The sequence below is a fragment of the Squalius cephalus genome, assembly GCF_949319135.1.
Source record: "Squalius cephalus genome assembly, chromosome: 16".
NCBI classification, from domain to species: Eukaryota; Metazoa; Chordata; class Actinopteri; order Cypriniformes; family Leuciscidae; genus Squalius; species Squalius cephalus.
In genome coordinates this window covers 31604917-31621286 of record NC_137137.1, presented here as the reverse complement: position 1 = coordinate 31621286, position 16370 = coordinate 31604917, and the positions used below count along the sequence as shown (strand labels likewise).

The 16370-nt window shown below is 37.4% G+C and overlaps 2 protein-coding genes across 2 annotated transcripts in view; one reads left to right on the top strand and one right to left on the bottom strand.

The window, feature by feature from the left end:
* Positions 1-8516, bottom strand: part of prkg1l (protein kinase cGMP-dependent 1, like) — a 37996-nt gene extending 29480 nt beyond the window's left edge. Inside the window, exons 1-4 of the mRNA XM_079896240.1 lie at positions 8349-8516; positions 7910-8132; positions 1930-2047; positions 1667-1833 (exon numbers count right to left, since the gene is read on the bottom strand). Of these exons, the coding sequence (XP_079752366.1) occupies positions 1667-1833; positions 1930-2047; positions 7910-8132; positions 8349-8372 (532 nt within the window). The 5' untranslated portion in view covers positions 8373-8516. The remainder of the gene's footprint in view (positions 1-1666; positions 1834-1929; positions 2048-7909; positions 8133-8348) is intronic.
* Positions 8517-11777: 3261 nt separating this feature from the next.
* On the top strand, positions 11778-15657 carry b2ml (beta-2-microglobulin, like). Its single transcript, XM_079897540.1, has 4 exons — positions 11778-12001; positions 12688-12963; positions 13465-13488; positions 14605-15657. The coding sequence occupies exons 1-3, from the start codon at positions 11938-11940 to the stop codon at positions 13476-13478; spliced, it is 354 nt and encodes a 117-aa protein (XP_079753666.1). The 5' UTR covers positions 11778-11937; the 3' UTR covers positions 13479-13488; positions 14605-15657.
* Positions 15658-16370: the final 713 nt, after the last annotated feature.

The window sequence follows — 16370 nt, the reverse complement described above, 5'->3', positions numbered from 1 at the left end:
CAATTCCACGATGGCTCCCTCGGCACTGGATGGCGCAGCCGGCACGCGCACCTGGTCAAACGTGCACATCTCAGGCTCCGCTGCGAAGTTGAGCTCACACGCCCCCCGATGGATCCTGGCTGGACACTGAGTTTGGAGTGGGGCGGGTGAAGTCATCAGTTGGGAAGGATGATCCCCAGGATACCAGCTAACAGTCCCCAAAGTCGGCGAAGCTCCCTCGATGAGGTTCCCTGGACAACTGCGCTCGAGTGGCAGTGTTGAGGCCAACGCGAAGAAACGGGCAGAGGCACATTTTGGGTCAGGTCTTCTGTCACGGGTTGTGTGGGAGAGACTCAACACATGAATAACACGAAGATGATGAAGAAGGTAGACAGGCTTTAATTCCAACGAGGAAACTCCAACACGGAACATCCAAAACACAACTACACAGAGACGAGACCCGACTAAAACACACCAACTGAACTGAACTTAAGTAGGGGAGATAATGACACGCACACACCTGAACACAATGACGAAATCAAATCAGTGACCATGACGACAAACAAGGCAGGGAGAAACGGTGACACCAAGCTTATGAACGGATAAATTAATCAAGGTCCCTGACCATTTTAATCTGTTTTTAACCATTTGTGCAGTGTATTTCATCACAGTATTGTCACATACTGTATATCAGATTTTGCAGGGAGTCTGTTATTGCTGGTGAAGGAAACATTTAACTTTACTAAAAGTTTAAAGGGGGTCGCACACCGGACGAGAAGCGCAGCACCGCATCGTACCACTCCACGTCTTTAAAATGCGAACACATTATTTTCTATGAGTGTACACACACCGGCAGCCACATTCGGTGTCTGCGGCGCCCAGCTACAGCTCAGTACCCTGTTTAAAATCCTGCCGCACCACAGAGCGCCATTTATATAGTTTTATATAAAATTTTCAGAATATTTGTCTCAAATCGTCGTTAATGTACATACTGACTTCACCCTGTGATGCAAGATACATTTAGTTTTACATTCACTCACATAAATCAGATGCGTGGATGAAAATTGCTGATGTTATTGGATTTTCAGGTGAGATTCTCAATTAACGTACGCCTTGAGGGAAAGTGTTCAGAAGGCAGACTCAGACACAATTGTATTTATAATTGTACAGTACAATCATAACATCGTACAGACATTATCTTAATAATGTCCTTAAACAAAACAATATTGCTGGCCATAAACTGAGAAAGTACTGTTCGGTGTGCGATACCTCGAGTTGTCCTAGACGCGATGCGGCGCTGCGCTTCTTGTCCGTTTTGCTACCCCCTTAATAGTCAGACTGTGGCTAAAGTGATTATTATATTTGTAAAGTCACTTTGGTAAGAGAGATGAAGGGTAACTAGGAGCTTAAAGAAAAAGATGAACAGTACCATAACATAAGCACATCTCACTGCAATCCATAAAGAAATAAATAATTCAGAATATGCCTGGAGGCATGACTAGACTTCGGCTAATAATGAGTGACTTTTGAGCAATAGGTTATAAGAAAACCATGTAAGCACTGGGATCTGTGAATGTTCAGACATGCTCACAAATCAATATGCAGTATAAGTCCAAAGAAAACATGTACCATTCTGAGAGGGATTATGAGGTGAGAACAACTCTTGCATTCTTGCACTCTTCCTCACCTTCAACAATGTATGCCTGGGTTCCATTATCCCCTTCCTGGACAAAACACACACCCTGTTTGAGCGTGATGGGATAGGCAGAATCCACCAAACACAGCATCTGATCCCTGTCTAGATATTTCATGCACTCATTTTCTGCTAAAGCCAATTCTATCAGCCTCTTTGACCTGAAAGAAATAAAGATAGATAGACAAAAAGTTACACTGGGGAAATCTATCACTAGGAGACATGAGTATGTGTTAAAATTTTAGGAGGGTTCTTACTCTTCACTCTTGCTATGACTGATTGGCGGGTTTTGTAAGACTAGTTTTGGCTCCATGGTTACTGAATCTGTAACCAGAGCTTTTCTCCTCACTCTCAGGGAAGAAGCACGTTGTTGACCTAAATGCAAATGAAAAGAGAGTAAAGATGAATACCGGTAATGAGATGTTTTTATAAGATAAAAAAAGACTGGGTAATCACATCTGAACTCTGAGCAGTGTGTTGATGTATACTGCATATAAAAATGTTTGCTTTTTCACAGACTATTATGGTTGCACTGATGTATTCTTTCAATCTTGACTTTATGTCTATTGGTATTCAGTAGATTGTACTTTATAACAGTTTAGAATATTAATTTAAAACTCAATTAACATAAACTTCAAATGCCAGTAACAATTAAAAATGTGTGTATGTGTGTGGAACCATGCAGTCCAGTGTTTGCACTCTTAGATGAGACATGGCCATATGGAACGACAACTTAGCCACAGTAATGCTCATAACTATTACTAAGGAAACCAGAATTAGGAAAGTCTCCTAAGGACCAACCATTACATCGCTATGTAACCTATCAAAAAAAACAGTCACTGGCAATGTGGAGGGGCTTCAATGGGAGTGACAATGTTGAGCTGCTAGAGTTCGCAAAGTTTATCTATATGCAAATACGAAGTGATTCAGCAACCACCAATGCAAATGAAAACAAAGGCCCTGATGCATTGTCATTTATCTGATAGCAAGTTGACGTCGCTAAATACAGGTGAAAACAGGGCATAAAACATTTTGAGCTTGTCCACTTTCGACCATTTCCAGAGCTATTTGAAAACACATTCAACCGAATTGCTTTTGTAGTGTATTTAACAAAAGGCCACCTACGCTTCGCCTACTGACCTAATACATAATCATTGTGGGACGTGCTGTAAGAAAGCGCACCAAAACATTATGCAATTCAAACTTTGCTGCATTGTAGCAAAACACATGGACTACAAACCAAATTGCAGCTGCTTCCTTTCTGATCACACACAATCCACGTAACATGGGTTTGTTCAGTCAATAGTGTTTGTACAATAAATCCTTGCTACCTAGAAAGTGATGTAGAGTGACAAAATAAGAGGGGAGTGTCACAAAGAAATTCAATCAGAAGTGGTCACAGAAGACATGCATTTTAATAGGTGGAAACAGTACGTCTCGGCTGACCACTTGTGATCGGAGCACTGAAAATGCATCTTAACACCAGGTGGAAACAGAAGTTCACACCATCCATTCCCAGAAGAGATAGTACAAAAAAATAAAAATAATGTGTGGAATATAAAAGATATTTTGAAGAATGTTGGCAACTAAAAAATATTGGAACTCACTGACTTCAAATATGGTAAAATAAAATTCAAAATATCTTTTATTATCCACAGAAGAAAGTAAGTTGTGGCCTTTCATATGCTAGAAGGTAAATTGAGTCATATCACAGGGGTAAGTTTCTAGCATTTTGATGAAAGATTATGACAGCAAAAAATTGCTAATGAAATGAATTAAAAATATATTGCTAAGCATGCAATAGGAGCATAGAATATGACATGCCCCCTGCACTTTTAATAAAACACAAATTCGTCCGCTGTACTTTTCTTTGGGCAAGATTCAAATTCAAAGAGACGAGATAGTCTATGCATGACCTGATGTTTAATTATCCAAATTGAAGCGATGTGAACATTATGGAGCGCTAAACTCTCATGTAAAGTATGTTTCATTCATACTGCAAGCCAGAGGACGTTCTCTCCCAGAAACTTCAAAACGGATGCGTAGAAGTAATAACTTATGACTTTTACAGGATTTCCCTTATATAGCCATAGGTAGCAGACTAGGGCTGTGTCCAAAGTCACATACTGTCTTGTGTAGGTACTTATTTTGAATAAGTATTACTACACAATCACAAAAAAAGTAAATTCTATATAGTATGAATGTGTGTAAATGTAATCCAGATGTACTACAGAGGAGCGGGAGCAGGCGGAGTGGATATGTGTGGCCCAGACACATAATGACAGAGCCATTATGGCTGTGCATCACTCTCTGGGCTACGCTCTGGAATTTCCCTGTCGAGAGCAGGCTCAGGGACTTCACTTTCTAGAGCAAACTCTGGAAATTCACTGACTGGAACAGACTCGGGAATTTCAAAATGGAACGGACTCGCTGATTACTCCCACTGTGGAATTTCAGAAGTGACTCGGGAATTTCCCCCACTGGAATGGACTTAGGAGTGGACTCTGGATGTGGGGACCAGAGAGGGGAAGATTTCTTCAGAGCCACCTGGATGGGAATAAACGCAGGACTTTTGCTACCAGGTCAACGCTGTTCGAAACCATCTTCCGGGCTCGAGGGAAGACTGGAGGAATGAATGAGATGGTTCCGATGTTGATGGATGTGGAGGGTCCGGTCGCAGGTTCGGGGTGAGCTGGAGCACCCAAACGCTCTCGATATGGGACTGGATGAGGGTTTGCATTGTCCTTTAACTTCATCATGAAATGATGACACCATGAAATCCGAACCATTTAGCCAGAGAATGTAATTAATATAATCAAATAGGGCAGTGGTTCTCAAACCTGTCCTGGAGTACCACCAGCCCTGCTCATTTTGGATGTCTCCCTCATCTATCACACCTGATTCAACTCATGAGCTCATCAGTAGAGACTGCTAGACCTGAAATGGGTGTGTCAGATATAGGGAGACATACAAAATGTGCAAGGCTGGTGGTACTCCAGGACAGGTTTGAGAACCACTGAACTAAGGGTGTATAGCATTCTCCAGGAGCAAGAATTTAAAATAAATCATCATCCAGTCCCATCCAAAAGCAGGCACTGAGCGTAGAATCGCTCCTGCTCACCAGATGGGAATATTCCAAGAACTCCTCCACATAACGCTCTAGAGGTCGACCGTTTGACAGATGGTGTACAGAAGAATGTCCTCAGCCTGTCTTCTTCTGTCAGCCAGATCCATGCACTGAGTCTTTGTAGGTCCTGGATCCTGTCACGGTGGATGGCTGTAATTAAACGACCGACGAAGGAGATATGCAAAATAGTTCTTTAATCCATGAATCAAAATAATAAATAGAAGAACAACTCAGAGGAAACACAACCACGTACTCATTGACATGAAAAAATCCAGAACAAAGAACTAACAGAAACTGAGGGCTTAAATACACAAGCGCAAATAAAAGCGCTAACAAATTAACTATTGAGGGACAGGTGAATAGGATGAATCAAATAAAACACATGGGAAAACTGGGTAAAAGGAAAACAGAAACTGAACATCATGAAAATGAAGACAAAACAGAACATAACCCTGACAGTGACATCGCAATCATGTTGCATTGTGGTCTATGGATCTGCCTGAAGAGTACATATTGAGTAGACTCACTCCCTCTGTCAAAATCGAGGGGTCGAGGGTCTGTCCAAATAAACTCCCTCGCCCACTTGATGAAGTTGAACGCAGCCTTTATTATAGTATAGAAACTATGAAACATGTTTTCTGCCTAATTCTCTGATAGCAAATAATTTTTTTTGCATTGTATAAAATCCATGATGACTCAATGCAGAAGTGTTTGTAGTACATAACCAGTCACAAAATTGTAATATAAGAAATAATATTACAGAATACAAATTAGTGGTTATTGTTCAGCAGTGTATTTGATTTAATTAAAAGCGAGAGATAGGAAAAAATGAAAGCCTGTCAGTTAGACAAAGGTCAAGAAATACTGGCATTAGACTTGAAATTTCTCCCCATATCTGCAGACGAAACCCAGTAAACACTGTCATGTTATCTTGCGTTCTGTGGCGGATACCTGGTGTTTGGGAGTGCAATCGTGTGAGACGCTTCTGGGACTGGCAGGTAATTATACCCAGCCACTTTGATGACAGACTTTGGCTTAGGCATTTCGGAGTGAAAAAAAACAACATTTGATATGCTGTGCAATAAAACGGGTTCCCTGGTTAGTCCAGTTATCCAATCACATCCTCTGTTGAGGAAAAGTCACATGAGTTTTTTTTTGTTGCGCATCAATCATGAGTAATTTGGTAAATGTATTGTAATTTATGCGCATGTCATCTTATCGGGTAATAAAAATAAAAAAACTCCACAAGTTTTTAAACGCATTTTTTTAATATTATGTGCATCTTGCCGTTTCCAGGACACATTTTTTATGTGATATCACAAAATTTTCATAAAGGTGGAGTAGTGAGTAGTGACTGCTATTAGTTGATTATTTGGTAACTAAACAGAATTTCATTAAATTTAGAGACAACATGTCACAGTGTTTACATTGTACACTAACTGGCTACTGTTTTTATTAGTGCTTGACACAAATTTCACGATTTAAATTAATAAGCTTGTGTTTTGATTCTGATCTTGATTCAGTATCGATTCATTTGAATAAATATAGACATGTTCATTTTTCTCAATTAAGGAAAAAATCTCTCAAGCAATGTTGTAAACATTAAAGTCCCCCTGTAGTCAATAATTGTAGCCTACCTCTTAAAACTCATTGTTAATCACCAAAATTACATATTCCTGAGGAAAAAAAAATCTTAATGCCTTAAAATAGCTTGTATGTAACTCTAAACCCTTATATTAGCAACGCCTCCACTCACTCACACCAGCTCAGAGATACACTCGGTCAACTTTACTGTAGTAAACGCTGCACACTGAATTTAATTCAGCCATACTGTATATGTTTGAACCAAAAACTGATTCAGAAGAAGTTGAGAAGTGAATTATACAGGCTCGTTTACAAGTCGATGTATCAGAATGGTAATGTGTTTAATGTATCGCTCTCTACAACACCGGACACATAACGGTAATTGATATGATTAGCCTTTTGCTTGACTACGTTATCAAGCTAATAATGTGATGCTAATGTTACACAAACCCTGTTCCCGTTCGCCATCTCAGAGTCAAAGAGCGCCTTCTAAAAACGCTAGGTAAACGCTTTAAACAACTCAGAACATCAGTGGAGAAAGGCATAGTTCATCATAACATCGTAATATACATCATATACATAATTCAGCCGCTATATTGCTAACACGGTTGTTCATACCAACAGTAAAATATACCGGGATAACCTGGCTTATCTTGAGACTTTTGAAAATGTCTTTGGTTCACTGCAGTTTTAAGGAGAAGATACTTAATAGTGTTGACTTATGAATTTGCTCAAGGTTTGTCTTAAAGCATATTAAAAACACCACATAGATTAGATTTTCACCACAGGGAGTGTTTAATGTGCTTTTTTATAATAATAGCGGTATAATATTTTAAATGATATGATTAAAAATATAATAAATACGTAATACAGTGCATATATTTAACAAAATAATCCTCTATTTATTTTTTCTAGATAATCCTATCAAATGGCTTTTCTGATGTAAATGTAACATTGTGTTTACAAGCTGTATTATTTACCTCTTTCCACAGTTGAAACCCTGATTGAGCGATTACATGAGATATGATACATTTCTTTAAGTTGCACTGTATCTTTCAACATACCTTCTGATGTTCATTCGTGTTAATTTACTATTAACAAGTAGTAAGAGGAAGAGATGATCGGTTCTCGTCCAGCTTGAGCGCCAAAACGGTTTTTATTGTTTGAATTTCGTAATAAAATTTGAAAGCTGAGACTCTTTTTCAAATAAAAATAACCTGCTCTGTCTTGTCTGTCGATGTCAGTGTCCCATTTGCTTCACGATTTTTCATTGCGTGTGAAAATAGATGTGGCGTCAGAGCGTGAAAACAGTTTAATTTGCGTCAGCCACATTTTAACACAGATTTTTTTTAAAATATTTGCATTATTATTATTATTTATAATGTTTATTATTGTTTGTTTTTTTAATAATTTATATAAAAACGTATATTTTTAAAAAATCTGAGAAAAAACTATCTAGTCAAAATGTATTTCTGACTTAGCCTATAGCTTAAAAGACATTTAAAAAATAAAACGTCTTTCAGTACCAGCAGTGGCTGAGATGCCTGGAGCGGAGAGGCGCAGACGGTCGAGCTCCCCCTGCAGGCGTCGTATCAGATCATCTTTAGCGTCCAGTTCAAGCTCCAGCTCGTCGATAAGAGCATCTCTTTGCCGTAACTCCTCAATCTTCAACTGAAGTGCGAACTGAAGATCTCTGAGAGTGCCCATGAGCCCTATATATATATATATATATATGGTGATAGACTGGGACTGTGGAGTGAAATAACTGAACAATCCAAATAAAGTGATGGCAGACAAAACTCAAGTTGCTCTGCAATATTTTAAGTCTTTAAAGCTCGACGACTGTAATAGCCTATTAAGGTGCAAGCAGTGCTGCATAATAAGCCATAAGAAGCTACAACAAAACCAAATTTAGCCTATATTTTTAATTTGTTTAAATATAGTATAGCAGAAGAAGACATTTACCTGAATAATACGATCGAGGAACATGGGAATTACAAAGACGGCGAAGGCGATTTTCCCTCAGGAATTACAGCTGGTCAGCTTGTGGAATAGCTTACTAGAGAAATCCAGAGTGTGAATGTTTGAATCATGTCTTCACAGCACTCGCGGTGATATGAGTGCGTGTGTGTGTGTGTGAGAGAGAGAGAGAGTGTGAGAGAAAGAGAGAGAGAGGGAGAGAGAGGGGGGGGGGGGGGGGGGCTGTATGTAGGAGGGCTCATTCTAATAATTAGCCTACATTTACTGAGAATTAAATACTATGACCACAGTGTTTAGGGTAGACGACTTGCATAAACTGATGACACAAAATACTCGGTTTTCATTGGATTCAACCTTGCATTCAAGTCCCCATGAAATCAAATATTTTTGTTTTTTGGCTTTTAGTATGAATATGTTAGCCATACTGTTATCTCTAAGCTATAGTGTGCTCCAAAACAATGACACAATTCGCATTTAGATGATATGCATTCAAAACTTACTTCCGCCAATATGAATCAATGATTTTGATGACATCACTCTGCACTTCAGCTTCTCATCAGATTTTCTGTCCAATCAAATGCTCACTAGAGTCTGAAGCGTCCCGTCCCCTACATTATACATAGACGCTGAAGCTGCTAAAATCGGTCACTTGTTCACACAATTACGATTTTACACATGCAGTGAATGGCACATAGTGCACTATATAGGGGATAGGGAACGATTCAGACAGTGTAAATATTTTTGGAGCGAATTAAATCTGGTTTCACGTTAGTGTCACATGAAGTGATGATAGCACAGAGCAGATCATAATATGCGCGAGTCGCCGCAGACCAGAAAACGTATCGGACCCATTTGAATTCTGCAAATAATCAAATAATCTGCAGTGTTATATTTTAAAGAAATATGGAGGAGATTATGAGGAGAAACGGTTAGAGCTCAATGGCTCTGGTCAAGCTGTGATATAAACGAAACGCTATTGGCTATTTTATAAAAGGGGAGGAGCTGTTTTATATGTCCCGCCCTGTCTTCCTGTTTCAGTGGAAATTACCATAGACAGTAAAATAAATGGACACAGCGACCCCATTGGATTCAACAGAGAAAAGTGAAGTCAATTAGAAGCTCTCACTTCCTGATGGCTGAGTGTACTGCGCAGACTCAAACTGAGCTTGACGACGTAGATGTGACGTGAGCAACCCGTCTGTCTTCTAGTAGCTGTGCGAAGAGAAATCTGAATCATTCCCTTCCGAAACTTGCAGAGACGGAGAGTGTGAGTAGGAGGTGTCCATGAGCTAGGAGCAGGAGAAACTTTTGCTAAGTATTCTGATTAACTATTTTGCCAATTTGCCTCCACGTCCCCCCGATTGCCCGCGAGCTTCTCCTCCTGTCCATACGGAAATCTCTCTACTGTGCGACAGAGAGTCACGTGGTTATGACGCAATCGTTAGCCTATTTTTACAAAAACTACTTCTACGGGGCCATAACGTAAGATACAAGGTAATGGAGCCTTTTATTCATTTTCGTGTTTCTTTAGAAATAAATAAAGGACAAATGGAGTCTTTAAACGCCTCAGATGTAAAGTTATTCGCTGTCAAAGTGACGTCAAAATGAATGGGAGTCAATGGAATGCTAACAGCAGGTGATGGTCCGCTAATCAATGGCGGCCCCCGGGGAAGCTTCAGTTTCGGCTGAAAGATTACCCCCTTGGAAATTACATCAACGCATTAAAGCTGCAGTCTGCAATTTTTCCTCTTTGTCGCCATCTCTGTTCGAAATCTGCAATTGCAGTTATTTGCGGAATTATCAACTTTATGTGAGTTGTGCCTCGGCATGGCACGGCGCGGATGAATCCAATGTTTTGAGGAGAATGTGCGGCTGTCAGTGTGGATCCAGCCGGTGTGGATACTGGCATTCAGAATCACAGATTCTTCTTTTGGAAGTATGACCAACATAAGAATTTTCACCGGAAAATGTCGTCTGAACAAGTAAGTAACATCCACTTTTGTTCTGACCAACTAATTGGAAAAAAGCATTGCAGTAAATCGCGCCGATTAAATCTAACGATCGCTTATCATATCACGTCAAATTATACTTTGTTCTCAAATTGTTAATGTTAACAACATCAGCATTGTGTGACTACATTTAATGCCCTTCCGATATTTGTCCTTGTTTTCGCATGGGCCGGCTGCAGTCTCTTTTTTTCTCCCAAGTCCGATATAAGTTTAATTATATCAAGTGCTGTGAGAAAAGGCTATAAATCTCCACCTCCATCATCCTCACACTCATAGCCTACTAGCTGAGACTCCTTCTTTATGTGTACGGATGTGACGTAATGACGCAAAGACGGAATTCCCGCGGAAATCCACCAGTACCACTGGAATTAAAAACATTATTACAAGCTTAACATTTTGAATCGAGCTACGGCAAGCAGATAGTTTTTGAACACTGGCTGGTTATGTACTTGCTCAAAAATTTATTTTGGATAATTTTTAACCCCAAAATGCTTCGAACTGCAGCTTTAAATAATGCCGCACGTTTCAAGGCACTCCAGTGGTCCTTTAAAGATGATTTATCAAAGCTGAAAACATGTGGCATGATGTAGCTATATAAACAGAGTAGGGCAATGATATAATTTACAAAATAGGCATTTGGCTCTACTGTTTTAATATATCTTTTAAAAAAAATGTGTTCACAAAAGTTGGGCAAATTATTTTATGCTTCTTAAAGGAGCACCAATCATTTTTCTCTTAATAAAAACAATTTTAGGCTGAAATAAATAATTTTCTATAAAAAATAAATAAATAAAAAAAAGGTTTTAAAATTCCTTGCGTTTGGGTTTTTTAGGCCATTATAAATCATATATCATAAGTAATTCCTTTAGAAGGATATAGTAACTTGAGTCAATAATTACAAGTGGATTGCCATGATATTCACTTTAGAATTAATTATACATTATTCACATTAGTTATGAACCTATACATCATAGTTCTTATAGTCCTCTGGGAGGTACGAAAATAAATTTCAAACGAAAAAATTGTAGGGCGGGACTTGATTTTGTCAACTCTGGTCCATGGCGAATTGAATCTGATTGGATGGTTGTGGTTTGCTATTGGTCGATCTCATGTCAGTGACAGGTTGCCTCGCCCTCAGGCCAGTATACAGGTCATCAGAGAAGAGAATGTCGTTGCAAGAATTTAGCAAGGAATTTATTTTGATTAAAGATTATGAGGCACACGAATTAAAATAAAAATAAAAAAGATGTGCACGAATAAATAATTTATAATGAATAATGCAATATTAAAAAAAGAAAAGGGTCGATTTTTATTTCATGTCGACTGTAATGCAAGCCACCTCAACCACCACAGCGCCACTGTCACCCAGCAACAGAAAAAGACAATATATGATTTGTTAAAAAATATTTGAGGGCGGGGTTTAATCTGTTGACCCGAATGTTTTTCCACTTCCGTCTTTCAGCGTTTTGTGTTTAGGCAGAGAGCAGAAGGCTAGAAGTGAACTCGACTCGGCCATAACTTTGAAAAGAATTATCGAAAACTGAGACATTACTGCTGTGAAAATCATGTGGTTTAAACTCGCTGTGGTCGCTCTAGTGTTTCTGAGCGCTAGTTGTTCTGCCAAAGAATGTAAGTATAACGCTTCTGTTTTCCGACAAAGTTGTTCCTGCAATCTTCTTATGCTATTATTAGTGTTTTGTGTTGCAATGTTTTTTACGCAATATATATAAAATACGTTCGAATCCTTCAGTAGTTTTAAGGAATATTATGTTTTTCGACTTCAATAGGCTATGACGTACTTGCAGCAAACGCGAGGACTACGGAGGTTAAAATCCTGTAAAATGGTTAAAATATCAAACGTATTTATTTTGCAACTAAATAGCATGTTGAAATCTGTCAAACATGTTATTCAAACATGTCTAAGACATGTTTGTTTGTCTGAAACCCCCCGAACATTTTACTTTCACTTTCACTTGTGAAAACCATGTGATTTAGGCCTCGATAAACTCGTTTAACTGGATATTAATGGTTGGTAGTTATCAAGTTTCGTTCAAAGGACTCATGATAACGTTATTTAATAAAATATTTTATTTTTAAATTATAATAATTAATTTATAATATTTCTTGTGTTAAACTTACTGCCATAATAACGAAAAAGTATAGACTACGCGGTATACATCATGCACAAGTAAATAATATACATGAAAAATAAAACATAAGGACAAAGGCAGTAAACACATTTCCAAAGGCACTATATAAGTGTCAACAGTATTCAGATTTCAAAATAACAATGTTTCTTTTTGTGTTGTCTCTAGCTGAGCCAACAGTGCAAGTGTACAGCCGCAACCCTGGAGAGTTCGGCAAAGGAAACACACTGATCTGCTATGTGAGTGGCTTTCACCCCCCTGACATCACCATTCAGCTCCTCAAGAACGGTGTGGAGATCCCAGGCAGCATTCAGACCGACCTGGCCTTCGAAGAGGGCTGGAAGTTCCACCTGACCAGATATGTGGAGTTCAAGCCCCAGCCTGGAGAGGATTACACCTGCAAAGTCACTCACATGGGGAAACCTCCAAAGACCTTCACGTGGGGTGAGGACAAATCTGAAGTTTGAACTCGTCACTGCTTAAAGAAGCCCCTTTTCTATCTATCTATCTATCTATCTATCTATCTATCTATCTATCTATCTATCTATCTATCTATCTATCTAATCTTTCTTTCTTTCTTTCTAACTAATCTTTTTCTTTCTTTCTAACTTTTCTTTCTTTCCAATTAATCTTTCTTTCTAACTAATCTTTATTTCTTTCTAACCTTTCTTTCTAACCTTTCTTTCTAACCTTTCTTTCTAACCTATCTATCTATCTATCTATCTAATTTTTCTTTATTTCTTTCTAACTAATCTTTCTTTCTTTCTTTCTTTCTTTCTTTCTTGGCTTCTAAATGTCCAATGAATTTTGAAGGTTTCACGCTCTCAACAGCCAATAATTCACTGCACAAAAAAACATTGTGATAATTAATTAAATGAGACTAATGAAATGAAATTAACGGAGACCAAAAAATGTCATTTTAATGTTTGTTTTTCTCTCTTGTAGAGCCTGACATGTGAACACACAACTGTAAGTTCTGATCATATTATTATTATTAGTTTTGAAAAAAAAAAAAAGACTTGAATGTTTGATAATAGTAATTGTTGTTTTGTAATTTACATAATGCATACTCAGGGCCGTCGCTAGTGGGGTGAAAGGTGGTGACAATTATAGACAAAATCCAGCAGTTATACTATATAGGCCACTGTTGTATGAATAATTCTAATATTTATATTAGTTGTATGCCTGAGATTTAAATGAATACCACAAAAACATGCAATTTGGTGAAATATTTTTTCCAGATTTCTGCTTCTCTTACCTCCCTAAAAATGGTTTAGTCCGATAAAGTATTTATTAATTATTCAGTCCGTGACAAACATCAGAAGTCGCACCCCAGCTCGTGAACAGAACCAAAGACTGACAGCAGTCAAAATGAAAACATAAATCAGGGAACCAGAAACGCCATGAAAAGAAGGAGAGGGAGGCCAGGAGAGTTGTTGTATCCCAGTCGATCAAGACGTTCTTAAAGACAGGTTGTATTGATATTTCGCTGGGAATAAGAAAACACGAATACAACACACTGCATTTGGATGAATTAATGTATTAGCTTTATTTAATAATATATCACCAGTTCCATATTATATTTATTAAAAAATAAGACAATAAATGATTTTATTTTTCAAATTTAAATGCATTCTTGTCGATTTCTAAATGTTTACTTTTTGATTCATGAATTATAACAACAGACCGATGAAAAAAAAAAACATTATTTTGCTGTTACTTTTTTAAAATTGTTTTTTATTATTATTTAACAATTTCTTGATTTTCGTAAGTTTTTATTAGTTGTAATTTTGATATAAACATTTAACTTTTAAAATAAAGGTTTTACAACAACATCACCTTCCTCTGTTATATGTGGGCCTCTATGATCATCTATTGAACAGTATATGATATTGGCGGATCAATATTTTTTCAGGGGGTCCCGAATCCTCTAGCTACGGCCCTGTCATACTATATGTAATTTATAGCATATCCTGTAAAAACATTTGTTGGTTTATGTATTTCAGTTACTGTCTTAAAAATATTGTTAGCAGGATCATTTATCAGGAACTGTATGTTATTATTATTTATTTTATTTTTTCACAGATTCTGGGAAAACAACAGTTCTTCCTTACTCCCATTTTCTCCTAAACTGAAACATTTGCATCTGCTTTGCAATTCATCATGTAATTTCGGGGTATCCAGTCCTGCTCCAGGAGGGATAATATTAAGTCCAATCTCACACCAGCCTGGGAGTTTCTATCACCCCGAAGACCTTGATCAGATGGAATAGAGTTGGAGCTAAACTCTGCAGGATAGTGACCCTCCAGAGGCAGGATTGGACACCCCTCATGTAATTTCTCAGCTTCATTGTTTAGGACAGAGGTGTCTGATCCTGTTCTTGGAAGGTCAGCGTCCAGCAGAGTTGATCTCCAGCACTAATTAAACTCACCTGAACCAGGATTGGACACCCCTGCTGTACGATATGCTGCCTGCGCTGATTAGATTCAATGTTAATATGTTTTCTAAGAGGATGAAGAGAAATTTATTTTACAGTGTCATTGTTACATGTGTTACATGTACTTACCATAAAGCAATAACAGTAAATTATGCATAATTACATGTAACTAACCCTCAACCAAACCCTAATCCTCCCTAACCCTATAGAAAGTACATGTAGTTAATTAATATTACTCAATACTTAACTATATAATTACACTGTAACAATGACACCTTAAAATAAAGTGTAACTGAAATGTCTAACTTGCTATCTATTTTAATTTCTTTTGATGTATGACTTTGACATTTTTTTCTTTGATTGACATGTTTAGTGGGGTGACTGATATCTGTGCCTGTATTGCACTCTATATTCTCTATCCAGTAATTTACTATAAATATTTTTTGTAATTTACTGAAATTTCTTGTTTTAATTTAGTCTTCGTGAGCACTTTTACAACTAGATTACTTTTGTTTGAAATGTAATTAATTTGAAGATTCAGGAGAAGTGACGTATCAATTTTAGTGGCTTAATTCTTGCAGTCACTGGTTCAAACATGATTATAATGTTTCAACAGCCCTTAGCTTCCAGAAGGCATTTTTTGTGTAATTTACCATAAATAAAAGAGGTTCATTGTAAAATCAAGAATGGAAGATTAAAAATTAGAAGTTGGATTAAAAATTAGACTAAAAATGAAAAAGCCTTAGAAATGGAAGCTTACTTTCTGTCCATGAAGTATGAACATTTGACTGTATAAATCATAATGTTATGTTATTCAGATAAATAAAAAACAATGTTTTCCTCCTCAAGTATGTGTATGTGTTTATGTAACAAAATTTTAAAAATGAAAGGTTTAGTTGGTCTGGGCCTCAAATTAGTTCTGGGTAACAGTTTATTTTAGTTTCCTTGTTACACATATTACATTTATTTACTGTGTAATAATTAGTATAAATGATGCATAATTACATGCAACTAACCCTAAACCAATATAGTAAGTACATGTAGTTAATTAATATTACTCAGTACTTTAATGTATAATTACACTGTAACAATGCCACCTTAAAATAAAGTGTAACCCCATTTTTAAGTGTCTTTGTAACACATTACTTGTAATTACTGTAGTAACTATAAATTATGCATATTTACCATAAACTCACCCTAAACCAATCCATAATCCTATAGTAAGTACATGTAGTTAATTATTAATATTGCTCAGTACTTAAATGTAAAATTACACTGTAACCTTAAAATAAAGCGTAACCTTGTTCTGTTCTGGATCTGAGTTTTGGTTTATGGTCTGGCACAAGACTGGAGTTTATTTTCAACATATTTGGGCATGTTTTTTTCATGACCCACTCAGAATGTCTCCAGTCTC

What these genes read in the sequence shown, in the direction of transcription:
- b2ml (XM_079897540.1), top strand. Translation starts at nt 11,938, where the DNA reads ATGTGGTTTAAACTCGCTGTGGTCGCTCTAGTGTTTCTGAGCGCTAGT. An exon ending in TAGTTGTTCTGCCAAAGAAT is followed by an intron (nt 12,002 to 12,687) that starts GTAAGTATAACG and finishes TGTTGTCTCTAG; the next exon opens with CTGAGCCAACAGTGCAAGTG.